The sequence below is a fragment of the Lepidochelys kempii genome, chromosome 7 (assembly GCF_965140285.1).
Source record: "Lepidochelys kempii isolate rLepKem1 chromosome 7, rLepKem1.hap1, whole genome shotgun sequence".
Taxonomy (NCBI): Eukaryota; Metazoa; Chordata; order Testudines; family Cheloniidae; genus Lepidochelys; species Lepidochelys kempii.
In genome coordinates this window covers 82,215,826-82,233,371 of record NC_136386.1, presented here as the reverse complement: position 1 = coordinate 82,233,371, position 17,546 = coordinate 82,215,826, and the positions used below count along the sequence as shown (strand labels likewise).

The following is a 17,546-nucleotide window of genomic DNA, read 5'->3' as shown; positions in this document are numbered from 1 at the left end:
ACCTTTAATTTAAACTGGTCACAAATAAGAGGCCAGTACAGAGTTCTGAGCAGATGTTCTGGGCATGTAACAGCTCACCGCATTCAAAAAGCGGACAGCTGCATTCTGCAGTAGCTGAAATTTCCAGATGACTGTGAGAAGGTAGTCCCAAGCAAAGTGCAGTACAGTTTAACAGCTTTGAGGTGACAAAGGCAAGGATGACCAACACAGAGTTGACATAAGAGAAAAAACTGCAACCACTTGACCTGTCAGAGATGGAAAGTCATCCATCTGGGAAATCAGGAACAAGGGCAATCCAACAGGGGACAGTGACGGTGCAAACTATTATGTCCTCTTAATCCCTCCATTTTCCGTAAATGGAGATGTAATTACACCACTTTTAAAATCAGCTGAAGGCAATATCACTTATTCCTAGAACATCAGTATTCCAAAAATTTTGCAACATATTTCTTGCTAGAATTCAGCATTAAATACCTTTGTTTTCCAGCATTTAACGAATAATCATCAACAGCTTTGTCATAACTTGTCCTGATGTCGTCCAGGCATCCATTGTCTCCAAATGCACCCCATTCCATGTTCACACACATTCGTCCTTGATCCCCCTCTACCATCTCTACGTTTCTCATTTCCTCCATGTAACATGCATTGCTGCCAGTGCCTAAAAACAAGATTTTTTTTAAATACCAGAACAAGCATTAGAACCCCTTATGAGCTTTTTCACCTGCTTTTTTCATATTTATAAAATAATTTCATATTGTAATAATAAATCTTCAGTACTTATGAAGAGATGGAACTAAATACTCCCTTTGTTAGTACAGTGAGGTATAGGGATGCAGTGCCTCCTCTGCAAGAAGTATCCAGCTGGCCAGGGCTGAACTGCATATGGGAAGGCAGAGAGGAGCATGCTTTATGCAGTACAGGACACAGTTAGCAGCAGATGAACCCGGGCTCTTCAATTCCAATTGGGCTAGTGCTTCCTAAGAATTTTTAATACAAGAGGGAAGCAGCACAACATCCGACAGAAGATTAACATGCAACTCTAGTTAATGTGCATCTGAAGCCAAAATCGCAATCCTGAAGTTATTAGTTAGCTTTGACTCACTAAGCCAAAACTCCCACTGGGTTCAATAAGAATCTTGCCCGAGTAAGGACCTCAGTATTTGGCCTAATATTAGGATATTTTTCCAAAGTTCTGACATCCATCTAAATTTAAAAAAAAAAAAAAAAGAAAGAAAATTACAGGGATTGTACACCTGCCAGTGTTAATGGCTAACTCTTGAATTATTCTGTAGCTGCAATCTCTCCATATTGCTGTCCAATTCTAATTTGAGAAAGAAGAGAAAAAGCCAAATTTTCAGAAAAAGCCCACTGCTCAGCTAAACAAAAAAGAAACCCATTTCACGTGTGGTAGTGTTTTCCTGATGCACATAGAACACAACTGCCATAAATCCCATACAAGAGAACGCCACGTGTTAATGTTTCCATTTTCTCTCTAGTTAGCCTGCCAAAAATCACAGTATTAAACTTGACCTGCATCCACCTTCATATGGTGCCAAGGTTCCAGGGACCGGTAACGCAACAGAGATTAGGATGCTGGGATCAGGGAAGGTTTGCCCCTAGAAGGTGCCAGGGGGCCCAGTGCCAGGAAGGCGCCCAATGTTCCTTGCTCCGTCCTGCTTCCAGATACCGGAAGTGACAGGTGTCCCACTGGGGTTGGCGGGATCAGTAGAGCAAGAAGGTCCCTAGCTGCCTGGAAAGCCTCCAAGGTCAATGGCACTGTCAGACCACTGGCACTGTGGTAGCTTCCTGGTGTCGGTGGAGGGTTCCGCACCAGACTCAACACCATAGGTAGAGTTGATGGTGCCGATACAGTCTGGGAGCAAAAGAGTGGCCGAGCACAGGTCTCACTATGCTGCCTTTTCCCCGCTTGTCTCTTGTCTGCACCAGTGAGTGCCTTCTGTCGGTGTGCTGCTTCTTGTGCTTCTTCCTTGGCACTGGAAGAGCTCCATGCTGGGGAAGCACTTTGCACCGATGCCAAAGTACTCGGTGCCGAATTACAGCAGCTCGGTTCTGAGACTGGTCTGAGGGTGGCTTCCATGAGGATAGCCTTCAGCCCAATGTCCCTGTCCTTTTTAGTACAGGGTCTGAAAGTCCCGATAGATCTGGCACTTGTCCCTCACATGGGTTTCTCCAAAGCACTTTAAGGAGCTGGAGTGAGGGTTACTCATGGTTTGCCACTGTAGGTACAAGGCTTGAAGCCTGGTGACCAGGGCATGCCCAGCCCTTGCAGTGAAGAAGTCCTTCAATGACAGGGACTAACTATATACATTAACACTACTTTTAAAAATGATATCCACTAAAGTATGACGACGGTGATGGAATCCAAAAACCACTGGGAAGAAGTCTTGCCGCAGCAAAAAAGGTTGTTCCAGCAACCATCCGGGGTGGTAAGGAGGAACTAACAGGATGCGGGGCCAGTGGTGCCCTTTATTCCGGCGCATAAGTGTGCAGCTCCAGAGGCACTAGAGCTGGCCCAACAGATACCACTGAGGGAAAAATCTCCAGCAGCAGTACACATGGCGCACGCACACCTTACATGGGATGGACGTAAGGAAGCACTCGAAGGACACATATTTCAAGGGACCATTAACACTCCACCAGTCATAGGGAAAAGGGGGGGGACGGGGAAGACAGCTTGGGGGGGGGGTTGTTAATGGGTTATAGACTGTTATTATAAACCATAATTCCAGTGTCTTTATTCGGTCCATGATTTTTAGTGTCTAGCAAAGTGAATTTAAGCTCCCAGGCTCATCTTTTGAAGGTGTTGTGCAGGTTTCATTTGAGGATGAGGACCGAGGGGTCAGATACAGAGCGATCACTTTGTGAAAAGTGTTCGCCCAGAGGTGATACGATGTTTTTGTCTTTTTATCATTCTTCTGTATGAGTTCTAATGACTTGAATGGTTCTTTGAAATGTTCGTTAACTACTTACGCTAAAGAATCTATTCCACCTTCTGTTCAGGTGTGACACTGAGTACATTTCCCAGACCTGAAGATGAGCTCTGTGTAAGCTCAAAAGCTTGTCACTCTCACCAACAGAAGTTTGTCCAATAAAAGATTTACCTCACCCACCTTATCTCCTTAATATCCTGGGACCAATGCATCTACAACACTGAATATTCATACAAGTAGACTTTTATGACTCCAAAGACAATTTGCCCTTTATCCTGGCAATCTTGTACTCAAGCATATAACACAGTCAGAGTTTTGCAGACAAAACGTGCCCAAACTGCGTGACACCGACTAGTTTTTGATATTTTGCTAAATCCTATCTGGGTGTGAAATTCCTAGCAATTTACCACAAATGTTCACAACAGACAGAATGAGTTTTGCAATCTAAAATTTCTGTTTAGGCTTCCAACTTCCATTCCCTTTCCCTGTGGGAAAAACTACTTGGTGACTGGCCTTCTCGATCTCGCAGAACTTGGCCCAAAGAAAATTAAATTAAAAAAAAAAAAAAAGCAGCTCTGGGATTTCACATGCACCTATTTACATCCCCTGGGTGGCATTTTAGCTAAATCTAGTAAAATGCCCTGTGGCATTATCTCAGGTAGGATTGTCATTTTTGTTGGACATATTCCTGGAGGTTTCATCACGACACAATCTTTAATTAAAGATTAATCTTTAATTCTTGGCGACTCCAGGACACTCCTGGAGGGTTGGCAACTCTAAAGCTGTTTTACTGCTTGGAATACAGCTGCAGGACAGTGCACTTTGCTTACCAAGGCTTGCGGAATGCGCAGCTGCTGGGGATTGGTGTGCTTTGCTTTACAAGTCTGTCTTGGGCAGACCACATGACCGAGGCAAGATGTGGGTCAGCATACTAGTGAATTAGGGATACATATTACAGAATAAACTAATGGGTAACCACGTACTGGCAATTTTATGTGGTCACTTTTGCATTAATTCTGTGAAACAGATTGATTTTCAAGTTAAAATAGTTAGTATTAGTTCATATTTATTAGCCAATATTTCTAATGATCAAACAAAAAAGAACTAATATATTTGTTGATTTTTTTCACCTAACTGACTTAAATAGATGGCTCGGGGAATGTCTATTAGTCAAAAGCTATATTTCACTTCTGTATTCTCTGTATTAAAATGTAACTGGCAAAAATAGCAATGGGGGAAACAGCACATTTCTCCTGTTAGTTTTAAAACCTAGACCTGGATATATAATATTATCGGATGGATTCAGGTTACACTTTTCAAGGAAACTATTATCCTATTCATCAGGAGAAGAAACGTTAAGTCAGGTTTGAAAAACTCCAAAAACATCGCAGGTACAGGTTTAGTTAACAATAGGAATTAGAGGAAACACACCCAATCATGTGTCCTAATAGTCTTAATTGAACAAAATTATTTGTTTAGAAGAATATACTACAGTTGAAATAAAAATAAAAAAGTAACTAATACCTACCCACAATGAGTCCTATTTCACAATTTGGATCTTCATATGCACAAGTCATCATCGTGCCAACTGTATCATTCACCACTGCCACAACATCTAAGTCAAATTCCTTTGAAGAAAAAAAATACATTTCTATAGAAAAAGTATTGCTTTGTTTGCAATATATCATACCAACCCTTGCAATGGTTGTTAGCCTGCAAGGAATTAACCAACTGTCTAAAACGTGTTGCGTACAAATGAATACAAATATAAACTTAATATTCAAGAATCAAATGATTTTTTTCTTTTAAAACCAGAAGTAGTAATATAATTTGTATGCAGGTATCATGACTTACTGGTACTGTATATTGTGCTGGAGCTGTAAAGTATACTACTTTATTGCAATGCAAACACAAATTTAGGTTAGGACATTTTTAATATTAACTTCTTATCTAGGGATAAGAGAACACTCACTATTCATTCACATTCACACACACACTATAGGCAGTGATATAGTGAATGTTGCTCAAAGCTTTTCATTATAAGAAACTATGTCAAGCTTAAACCATGCAGGCTGAAACTTTCCATGCCTGCTGGTTGTCTCAGGTTGAATTGTTCTGGAAAATTTTGCCTAGAAAAGTTCTGCCATTTCCAAGAATACAATAGGGAAAAATACAATGTTTTGCCTATTTTTTAAAACAACAACAACAAAACCCTCTTACAAGCATTTTGTTGAGAAACTCTAGTATCTCCATTCTTTGGAGCAGGGACCTGAAATTTGGCTGGGGTATTGCCTTGGTGTCAGGGATGTGCCTTTTGTCATCCCAACAAAAACTCACCTAAATTTGGCCAAATTACAAGACTCTGAAAAATGTCAGTTCACATATGCTCAGTAGAGAGATATGTTAAAGTTTGGTAAATAATTTCCCTGAAGATTCCATCTGCACTGAGCATGCCCCATCCCCTCATAGCTCCTACATACCAACTGGACTCCACATACGCTATCCCCACAAAGCAACCAAGCATGGAGAAACAAGTGGTTTTGTTTGGCAAGAATCTCTCTTTTGTGTATTTCCTAGCCCCGTTGTAAGATGTGTACCATTTGTGTAAATACAAAAGGAAAGTGCATCCCAATTCATCAATGCCAGAATGCCAGAGACATAAGAATTCTATCACACAAAATCAAGTTAACAAATACATTCAAGAAAATAATGAAAGATTGAAATGTCACCTCTCTCCTTCTAATGCCTTCCCTAAGCAAATACACTACATCCTCTCCTTCACAATCTGTAGTTTTAAAGCCTTTGGTCCAGTTGAGGAGGATACCCTAAAAAGAAGAAAAAGGCATTCATTACTAAGTTTCTGAGTATGTCTTTCATTAGAAAGTAAGAGAGTTTTTAAAAAAACATTCTGAAACACGTACTTAGGTTTAAAAGACTGAATACATAAACATACATAAAAGCACATACATATCAAACATATCTGTTGCAAACTGCAGTTAAACCCATGGGACAAAACTAACAGTGTTCCACTGTGAGAGGTTGTATATTCTAACCCGGATACCACTTTATATGCAGATGGCAGTGGTGATCTCACAGACATGACCATGGCTCTTACAGACTGGTACCCAGTTGTTGGATTGTACACCTGTGAACCACAGATATGGAGCACTGAAACAAGGAAGAGCATCTCCAGCGTTCTCTCGGAAAATACACCACAAGTATAGGAATGTACCACAACCCTCTACGGAACAGCATATACCAGGGGTGGCCAACTTGAGCCGGACAAGAAGCCAGAATTTACATTGCCAAAGAGGCACAGTAATGCGTCAGCAGCACCCCCATCAGCTCCCCAACCCCGCTCCCAGCGCCTCCCACCTACCAGCAGCCCCACTGATCAGCACTTCCCTCTCTCTCCCTGCACCTCCCAATCAGCTGTTTCGTGGCATGCAGGAGGCTCAAGGGGGGCACGGGGGAGGGGAGCTAGGGCACAGCAGGCTTGGGGGAGGGGGCGGAATGGGGGCAGGGCCTGTGGCAGAGTCAGGGGTTGAGCACTGAGCGCCCCCCAGCACATTAGAAAGTTGGCGCCTGTAGCTCCAGCCCCAGTGTCGGTGCCTATACAAGGAGCCACATATTAACCTCTGAAGAGGCGCGTGTGGCTCCGCAGCCATAGGTTGGCCACCCCGGCATATAATGTGCATTTCAGTCATGCTCAGGTTCTCTCTCCTGGCTGGAACAGCTCTTTTAACTGATTTGGTAAAAGGACCATTTTTCAAGCTGAAGGTGATTAATTCTGTTCCCTGATACTGTAAGTGGTTCACCCTCAACCATAGTTTCTAGACCAGTGGTTCTCAAACTTTTATTCTGGTGACCTATTTCACATAGCAAGCCTCTGAGTCCTACCCCCCCCCCATATAAATTAAAAACACTTTATGTATTTAACACCATTATAAATGCTGAAGGCAAAGCAGGGTTTGGGGTGGAGGCTGACAGCTCACGATCCACCCTCCCCCATGTAATAACCTCACGATCCCCTGAAGGGGCCCGACCCCAGTTTGAGAACCCCTGTTCTATACAGAGCTCACCATGTTATGGCTTTGTTTTTAACTTTAAAAATGCCTACCTGACATAGACAAATAAGCACTTTACAGTGGAAAAAAAAGCCTCATATATTCAGAGTCACGGAGCACCTATTACTGGTGTGCTCCTTTACATACGAGTATTATTCTTATTTTCAATATGAATGTTATATATATTTTCTACTTACTCCAAATTTCAAATATTTTACTGTGAAGCTACATTTAGAGAAAAGGTCTCTTTGCTTCTTCAAAATTTGCATCGACTTTTTAATTTGGACTAAAGCAACGAATGCTAATTGAATGACAAAATCTCCAAAAATTAAAAAGCAATCTGATAATTAAATCATTCCATATTCTGCTCAACACTGAAAATTCAAGACAAAAAGTGAAATAGGGGGTGCCACTGTCCCAGATAAAGGATCATTTGCACTTTGAAGATGCTACAATCTTAGCCAAAGAAAAATCACATTACAGGGAAAGAATGTTACTGCCCAGAATGTAACCACACGTGGTATATGTTGAAAATATGGTAGAGAAAGCCATCTTTCTAAAACAGTGTTGAATAGAATAATGTTAACCTACTACAGAAGTCAGTATTACATTCAAGGCACATAATTCTTCAACTCTTTCCACACACTTACTCACACAACCATTCCCACTGCAACCTTTAATAGAACTACTCTTGTGAGGAAGTAGCACGTAGCCTGTGTGAGGGTGGAGAATCAGGCCCAGAAGCAACACTAAAGGACAGATTCAAAAGATACAAGATATTATAAAACTTACAGCATCTAAACTGGTCTGCTTGCAAGGGAAGGAAAATGTAAAGCCAAGGGGAAGTCGTGCGCCTTTTATTCCCATGTAATCCAGGAAGTCTGAGATACAGCTAACAATGTGATCAAACAGCTTAAAAAGAAATATATAAACATTATTACAATTAGTCATATTTATTTAAATATATATTTACACATTCTTTGAAAATAAGTGATAATGCTAAAAAGAAATGGAAATGCTCACTTCTTCTCCAGTACCCTGCATGACCTCTATAGGAATAGCATATATTTTATTGTGCATTTCAACCGTTCTCCTTTTACCACTACGGATCTTCACAAGCAAAACTCTGAAGTTTGTTCCTCCCAGATCGAGAGCCAAAAAATCTCCATTCTCTGTAACAAAGTATTTATACATTTTAGGAACACAGAAAAAAAGCATAAGCAGGTGTCCACTTTTCATTTTCCAGGCAGGAGTTTTGGCATAAGGCTCTGAAAGTTCTCTCAATCGTCTGAAGGCTTTAAAGATTTTTCATGTTCATTCTAAGCCTTCTCCCTGCTTATTGAAAGGAGCAGAAGAAATACATTGCCACTTAGCTCCTTCAAAAGACAACAGCAACTGGGTGGTCTTTGCCCCTGCACATGCTCAACTGCACATTCTCTAAAAAGTGACAGGTTTCAGAGTAGCAGCCATGTTAGTCTGTATCCGCAAAAAGAAAAGGAGTACTCCCTTTCTTTTTTCTAAAAAGTGAAGAATCTCCAGGAAGCCAGCAGATGGTGCTATGTTCCTGCTTCAGCAATTGCAGAGTGGGGTCTTCTTAAGCAGTACATGTGCTTGAGACAGGATAGTGGAGGTGAGGGAAGAAGAAAAGGGAGTGGCCATTTTCTCTCTGCTGTGTATGGATGACAAGAGAAAGCATGAGGCTGCCTCTACTGGTTGATGTGTCAATTGCTATCTAGGAGTGATGAGAATGGAACCAGCCACTTTTCATGGACTGGATTCAAAAGTTCTCTGAAACACTCCCACTGACTTACAGATTTTGCACCAAGTACTAGAGGAGGCAAAAGTACCTGCAAGCTCTCAACTAACGGAAAGCAGTGGGGCAGGGAGCTGCATTTATATTTATGTATAGGCTCACAACTGCCACTCTAACTTACAGAAGATGTTGTGTTAAAAGAGGAATTATAGCCTTGACTCAGAATTTCCTCTTTTTGGTGGTTTAAGAGTTTTGTAGTGAACACAGACTATACTCCAGACACAAATCCATTAGCTGAATCCAATTCATTAAATTACAAACTAGCATTTCAGCTCCAAGTTTATGGTTTTTGTTTTCTTCCACCACAGCGTCCTGCTTGGCTGGAAGTCTGCTATGTATTTCCTAGGGCTGTCAAGCAATTAAAAAAATTAATTGCAATTAATGGTGTGATTAATAAAATTAATTGCAATTAAATGTGGGATTAATCGCACTGTTAATAATAGAATACCATTTAAATGGTTTTGGATATTTTCTATGTTTTCAAATATATTGATTTCAATTACAATACAGAATACAACGTGTACAGTGTTCACTTTATATTTATTTTTTATTAGAAATATTTGCACTGTAAAAAACAAAAGAAATAGTATTTTTAATTCACCTAAGTACTGTAGAGCAATCTCTATCATGAAAGTTGAACTTACAAGTGTAGAATTATGTACAAAAAAAACTGCATTAAAAAATAAAACAATGTAAAACTTTAGAGCCTACAAGTACACTCAGTCCTACTTCTCGTTCAGCCAATCACTCAGACAAACAAGTTTGTTTACATTTGCAGGTGATAATGCTGCCCGCACCTTGTTTACAACGTCACCTGAAAGTGAAAACAGGTGTTCGCATGGCACCATTGTAGCTGGTGTTGCAAGATATTTATGTGCCAGATGCACTAAAGATTCATATGTCTCTTTGTGCTTCAATCACCATTCCAGAGGACATGTGTTCATGCTGATAATGAGTTCTGCTCAATAACCATCCAAAGCAGTGCAGACTGATGCATGTTTATTTTCATCATCTAAGTCAGATGCCACCAGCAGAAAGGTTGATTTTCTTTTTTGGTGGTTCAGGTTCTGTAGTTTCCGCATCAGAGTGTTGCTCTTTTAAGGCTTCTGAAAGTATGCTCTACACCTCATTCCTCTCAGATTTTGGAAGGCACTTCAGATTCTCAAACCTTGGGTCAAGTGAGGTAGATAGCTTTAGAAATCTTGCATTGGTACCTTCTTTGTGTTTTGTCAAAATTTTCAGTGAAAGTGTTCTTAAAATGAACAACTTGCTGGATCATCATTCGAGACTGCTATAACATGAAATATATGGCAGAATGCGGGTAAAACAGAGCAGAAGACATACAATTCTCCCCAAGGAGTTCAGTTACAAATTTAATTAACGCATTATTTTTTTAACAAGTGTCATCAGCATGGAATCATGTCCTCTGGAATGGTGGCCGAAGCATGAAGGGGCATACGAATGTTTAGCATATCTGGCACGTAAATACCTTGCAATGCCAGCTACAAAAGTGCCATGTGAATGCCTGTTCTCACTTTCAGATGAGATTGTAAATAGGAAGCTGGCAGCAGTAACTTGTTTCTCTTAGTGATTGGCTGAATAAGAAGTAGGACCGAGTGTACTTGTAGGTGCTAAAGTTTTACATTGTTTTGTTTTTGAGTGCAGTTATGTAACAAAACAAAAAAATCTACATTTGTGAGTTGCATTTACACGATAAAGAGATTGCACTACAATACCTGTATGAGTTGAACTAAAAAATACGATTTCTTTTGTTTGCTATTTTTATAGTGCAAATAATAATATAAAGTGAGCACTGTCAACTTTGTATACCGTGTTGTAATTGAAATCAATATATTAAAAATGTAGAAAAACATCAAAAACATGCAATACATTTCAGTTGGTATTCTACTGTTTAACAGTGCGATTAATCGCAATTAATGTTTTTAATCATGATAAAAAATTTTAATTGCGATTACTTTTTTTGAGTTAATCACATGAGTTAACTGCAATTAAATCGACAGCCCTAGTATTTACCATGCTGCTCTTGCATCAATTATAATGAAACTACCTGTTCCGTCTGGTGTGCTGCGAACAAAGGTAGGCAGCATTTTTACTTTTGCATTTTCATGAGTTTTCTTCCTCAGCCCAGCTTCTATTTCTGTTCGCATCCTGTTTTTAATCTGCAACAGCTGCTCGTGAGTAAGCTTGAATTCAGCCAGAGTCTCATCTATCAGCCTGTGCTGCTCAGACAACCTGTATGCTACTGCTGTGACCATTGCAGCACCCTTTCCACTGCCACTCTCAGACAGAAGGAATCGCACTTCAGAGTCAGGAACTAATCGCCTCGTTGTTTTCTGCAAGCGTCTGGCATATCTGTAAGAGAAGATCGTAAAACCATAATCTCTCACTGGTCAGCTCAAAAATCTGCACTGGTCATCACTGGCTATAAAACATGAAAGGAGCATGGGAAATAGATTAGTTTTTCTGTCTTTGAAATTTGCCAATCCCTCCTTTCTGCTGCACAATGGGGTTTTCCTTTCAAGTGCCCCAACCAAGCATGCACCAACCCCAAGCCTCCTTGGGCAGTTTTTTCCTCATATCATACAAGCTGAAGTATATCTTCCAATGTAAAAGGAATCATCATGATGAAAGGGTAGAGTGGAAAAGTATTCATCCCATAGACAGATTTTTTTTCCTGAATTCAGATAAAATCCTAGCAAAAGCCCTGGAAAAAAAAAAAACTCTCAGAATATCCTCCTCCTAAAAGGATATATCAGGATCAAACTGGATCATCCTATGGTGTGAGCCACTATGGCATCTCTTATGTTACTACAGATTCCTTTTAGCTAGTATCACAATATTTTTTATTTTTATTTTTAATACTTAAGGGGAAACGTATAAAAATTAATTAAAAAAGCTCAAAATATCAGCTTATAAACTAAAAAACCACCAGAAAACAAACAAACAGCATGCACTAGATATCTTACATCTAGTAGAGGTGATAAAAATAATGGAGTTTTTTCCATAACAAACATTTTCAGGGAATATTTTCATTTTGAACAAAAAAATTAAAAAAAAATATTCACCAAAATACCAGAAAATTTCCACAAAAAGATTTAAGAAATGTAAAGATTTTTGTTTCTTCCAAAAATACTCCACACACAATACTGATCCTTCTGCTTTATGTTCCATTTACAATGTATCTATACTATATGCTCCACCCCCCTAAGCAGTATCAAAATATTTTAAGTAATTAACTTTTCCAACTAGATACTTTTCATTAGAGGTGGTACACATTTCCAGCTTTTGTGTACACCAAAATTCTGATACTGACTTCAATGGTATTGCAGATTAGAGTAAAACCATTTGTTAGGACTAATTTTTAACTAATGTATGAAACAGATTATCACCTCATGAAAACCATTCCAGCCTTTGTACACGAAGAATACTAAAAAAAAAATCAAACCTGCACTGTTGTTATTTCTGTCAATTTTGTGGTTTTGGTGCTGATCCTGCAAACACTTATGCACGTGCTTAACTCTAACCCAATGACTTCACAGGTAAGTGTCTGCAGAACCAAAGCCTTGGTCACTGGTTTAATTGTTAGAACTAGAATATCTTCAAGTAACTGTAAACAAGCCTCATGGTAACTTTGATACACATTAAAAAAATAAGTGCCTCCTCTATCAAGTTTACATAAATCTGAACTAGTACATTATAAAAATGCAGCTTAGAAATAGAGAAACAAATAAGCTGCTTTTATAAGGACAAGGAAAGGCAGATGCTATTTTTTCCTTCTAACTTCCAGGTATAAGCAAGGGAAGACTGGAGAAATGAGGTTATCAAAGACATTTTCAGAACAATTCAGTTTAAACAAGTAATAAGATTCTATTACTGGGGTTTCCTCATCAGAGCCCAGTCCACAGACACAAAAGTACAGTCTTTGGATATTTAACTGTATTGTTGATCAAATAAATTGTCCTTTACAGCTGGGACTTTCAAAGGCACATAAGGGAATCAGGCATCCAATTACTTTCAGTGACATTTGGTTACCTACTTCCCTTAGGCTCCTTTGAATTACCAGCATAGTCCTACAGTTGAAGGCAACATTTCTCCATAGAGATGTTTATTTCTCAATATACATATGCACACACATAACTTCTGTTTACTTATCTCATTCACGACTCCACATCAAGATGCTGGCCTCATGTTACATGTCTGACCTTTGCAAAATATGAATCCTAACAGATGCCAAAATGTTAATTATAGAAACAGCAGGACTTACTGTGGATGCATCTTGTAAAGGGAACCATCCACACCCACCGTGGTGCGCAGCCTGGTTACTCCTTTATTATCACGCAATTGATTCAGAATCGCACCCAAAGTACTAGCCACCAGATTAGCAGAACGGAATGAAACAATTGTACAGACGTGCTGGACAGCAATGCAGTCTTCATGGGATGGTTCTACCCCAAGACGTGTCAAAATTTCTTTGGCTTTATTCAGACCTTCTTTGCTTCTACAAACAGGAATTTAAATAGTGAACTCTTTATCATTAAATTATAAAATGCATAATGAAGTAATATGATCTGATGTCAAGTGCTTTGCCACATGACAGTGTTCTGAAAGTCTCAGAAGGATCTTAGAAAAAGCAGTTGAGGGCCGTATCAGCCCACGTCAATCTCTCTATTAACTGGACTCCAAAAATCACAAAGTACAAAACAAGGGAGAGTAAAGCCAAAATAATGTTTGCTAAGAATATTCAGCTTTTCAGTAAAGCCCAATGGAAATATACAGTCTATGAAATCATTTCTATCAGTGGTACAACGTAGTTTCAACAATTCTGTTACCACCAGTTCTGTCAATACTATTCTACTCATGTATATATATTTAAAATGCTGGATTACTCTCGTATATGTATTTAAATGCTATTCATCCCCTCCAAATTTGTTTGCCATTGGGCATCGAGTACATTTTTTGACAAAAAGTGTATCACGTCTTAATTAAGATGAGTTTATAAGATTCACCTCCAACAGGGAGCAAGTTTGTTCATTGTGCCAGGTTGTATGAGCAATTTTACTCTCTAGTGACTTTGTCCGCCGTTTTGGTTTGGCTTCACACATGTCTGAATTATGGCAATCATATTTATATTGCTACTGCCAAGTGTTACCTGATAACATGGCATGTACACGTAAGAGCAGGATAGTAAAAGACATGGAGAAGCCTGGGGAAGCTAGTTGTTTATCACCTCCAAAGCAAAAAGACAGCAGCAATGCCATTAAAGTTCCTTTGGTTAATTGCCCCAGGGAACTAGTAAGCGTCTCAGCTGTACACCTCAACAGGCCAGGAGTAAATTTCTTTATGACTTGTTGACTTTTTTAAATTATAAACTAATTCACAATTTTGAATGATAAGCGGAGGCCGCCATTCAGCAAGCTACTTAAGCATCTTCCTAATTTGGAACACATGAGTAATTCCATACTCACATGCTTTAAATGTCTCCTGAATTAGGGCCAGGGTGAACAGAGATGGCTATAGCATTTTTCATTCTAAAGCATGTTTTTCAGACTTTTATAACTTTGTCAAACCTTTTGTGCTGAAATTTTCCACAGTGATTCTCACCTGATGGTTTTTAACCACCAAAATATCTTAATGCTCTTCACTCAGCTTTCTATTGATTATACATGCATGTGAATGTAAGTTGAATCCATTTTCACTTTTAACGTGGAGTTGCTTATGGAATATGATGTAGGGAGGTGTGTAGGGAAAGAAAGTTGGCTCCACAGAAGTTTCAGAAATTACTGACTGTTCCCATAATATCACACCAAAAATTGTAGACCCAAAAATCAGAAACAGATTTTTAAAAATTTGGCTCAGGGAGAGTATTATACAGTCACACAAATTTTAAAAATGGGTAGTGACTGAAAAGCATTGACTGAAAAGGTGTTGACATTGTCACATTCAACACATCATATTTTATAGGTCAGTGTAATATTTATTATTGTTTACTGGATGGGATGCTCTGTATACTTTTCACATTTATTTATTTTCTACATGACAGTAATATGGAGATGGGAGAGGGTGTCACACAAGCATTTACTGGGATGCACTAAGCAAGGCTTTTAGCAGGTTTAATCACATGCTAGGAGAATATGTTTCTGGTACACCATGGTGGAATACATGGTAGTTGCAATGTTCTAGATAGTAGAGATAGGTTTCAGTAGAAACACAAACCACCTGCCAGGACTTGATAGCACTTCAAAAATATTCACACATCCACAGGCATGCCGACAGACTGTGCTTCACTATCATTCCTACCCCAGAAAGCACAGTGGTTTAGAATGGCAAAGTGCATCAGCACATCGGTATTTCTAGTTTCTACTTTTGACCTCTCATTCCTGAAAGGATGACAGTCAGCAAACTGCCAGAAATGCTGTCAAAAATGCACAATGCCAACACGAACAAGAGTAGGCACGGGTAGCATACCACTCACTCAGGTAGTCAGTTCCGGGAAGAGACTCTGTTTGGAAATAGTGGAGTCCACCACACAACAATAACTATTGATGGCAGTGGTGCTTGAACTCCCAATGAGATTAATAAATGCACTTTGAGTTAATAAAGTACGTTACTAAACTGGAGCTCCCATATTAAATTGGTGAACAGATTTGAGATCTGATTCTCATTTACACTAAAGCCCCCTTTACACAATTCTGGCAACGTAAGTGGACTTTAAAGTGGATGCAAATGCAATTACCTTTAAACCAACTTTAAGATCCCGTCACACTGCCCAGAGTAGGGTAAAGGGGGCCCTCATGTAAATAAGAATCAGATCCTAGATCTAATTTTATACTTAAGTTTTAGGTTCATTTGAGATCAATGTCCCAGCTTTACTTTACGCATTTGGCAATTGCGACCCAGAACTCTGTAAATGTAGGAACATTAGCCAAAAGGTTGTGGGAGGCAAGACTAAGTACATTTATAGTCCACTGCTATTGGACAAACACTACTTGTTCACACTACAGTAAGAAAGCGGCTGTTTGCAACAGCCCAACCAAGAGCCTGCCCTGAAACTCCTTGTTCACACAGCAGCCACCAAGATTATTATATCCCACTTCCCAAGCCACTGCCAAATAAGAAATGGCCAGCAAAGAATTAAGAAAGGAAGAGATGGCCACAAAATCGCATACATGCTGATGCTTTTACAAATCACAAAAAGAAAAAAAAAGAGAAAGAAAGAAAGCAAGAAATGAGTTGCTCACTTTTCTATGGCAGACACATGTTTCGTTTCAAATTTTCCTTTGGTTAAAAGCTCTGGAGTGATTCGTCCCTCGAACAGTAGCCCCTCTTTGGCCATCTTTACAAGGATAAGCCTGACCAGCTCACCCATGTACAGTCCACTGACCATCTTCTCGAATCTGTAACAACAACAAAAAAATACACAAGTTGAAAGTTTTCACAGTGAATTCTCAGATTCAGACTTTATATCTAAAGTTCAGAAGTAAGTCACCTTTGATGCTTTTCTACCTCCCATCTTTTCTACTAAGAGGAGAAACCATATGCTGCTATTTGCTACAACTCCGGCAATATCATTTAGTGAATTAAAACCATTCAAATATGTGACAGACACAGGATAAGGGTTATGAGTGGAAAGTGCCCTCATTATACAGAGAAACCTTAGAGAGGCCAAAAATGCATCTGCAAATAATGGTGGGTGAAATTCTGTCACTTAGATGGTTAAGTACAGTACCTGATTTGCATCTATAAGTCACCTGCTTGATCTACAATACTTAGTGGTATGGTCTGCACCTGCAAATACATGCAAGAGCAGAACTGCAAATACATGCTAGCAGAGAAGCTGGGCTAAGGCCTGGCTGAAAATCTGGACTGTTATGTACATAAATGCCCCCACCACATGACACAATGAGAATTTTTGAGTCAACAGTAATAGTTCTGAAAATAGCACATCAACAGAACCAGACAAGGAGGATCAGGATTCGGGATAGGCAGGGCTGGCTAACTATGGACTCTAAATGCAGGAAATAATACTAAATTAGAGCTGACAAGGAACAGTCAGCACAACATGGTAACATCTGATGCTACTGAGGGCACTGGAAGCAAAGGTGCGACTAAACCAAGTGTTGGATTCAGACGAGATTCAGGGCAAAGTAGCAGCAGTGGGTGCTAACAGAACCTCAAAGTCATCACGGAAAGGTACCTGCTCAGGAATAGTGTCTACTCATCCACCCTTACCAGCAAGATAATTAAGATAATGAACAAGCTAATAGGATTTTATTTTACATTAGCTGCCTCAGATGAGGCGGGGCAAACAATTTCACAAGGTTGTGCTAACACAGGTTGAATGCAGGAAATTAGACTGAACTGAAACTGACAAGTAAATTCAACATCAGCATCAATGATATCCATAACTCATGCTATGTCTCCACTTTGAACACAACTGCTGCAGCTGTGCCACTGAAATGCTTCAGTGCAGATCAGAGATGGGTAAACTATGGCCCACGGGCCACTTCCGGCCTGTGGGACCGTCCTGCCTGGCCCCTGAGCTCCCGGCCAGGGAGGCTAGCCCCCGGCTCCTCCCCCGTTGTCCCCCGTCCCACTGCGTGGGCAGCACAGCTGCCAGTCCTGCTGCTCTGAGTGGCATAGTAAGGAGGCGGGAAGCGGGGGGGTTGGATAAGTGGCAGGAGGTCCCAGGGGGCA

At 39.9% G+C, this 17,546-nt stretch overlaps 1 protein-coding gene across 1 annotated transcript in view; it reads right to left on the bottom strand.

Annotated features, from left to right (window-relative positions):
* The window catches only part of LOC140914815 (hexokinase-1), a 68,029-nt gene that overhangs the window by 11,827 nt on the left and 38,656 nt on the right, over nt 1–17,546 (bottom strand). The window contains exons 8-15 of the mRNA XM_073353512.2: nt 16,091–16,246; nt 13,117–13,350; nt 10,900–11,204; nt 8,042–8,190; nt 7,811–7,930; nt 5,681–5,776; nt 4,480–4,579; nt 475–658 (exon numbers count right to left, since the gene is read on the bottom strand). Coding sequence (XP_073209613.1) covers nt 475–658; nt 4,480–4,579; nt 5,681–5,776; nt 7,811–7,930; nt 8,042–8,190; nt 10,900–11,204; nt 13,117–13,350; nt 16,091–16,246 — 1,344 coding nt within the window. The remainder of the gene's footprint in view (nt 1–474; nt 659–4,479; nt 4,580–5,680; nt 5,777–7,810; nt 7,931–8,041; nt 8,191–10,899; nt 11,205–13,116; nt 13,351–16,090; nt 16,247–17,546) is intronic.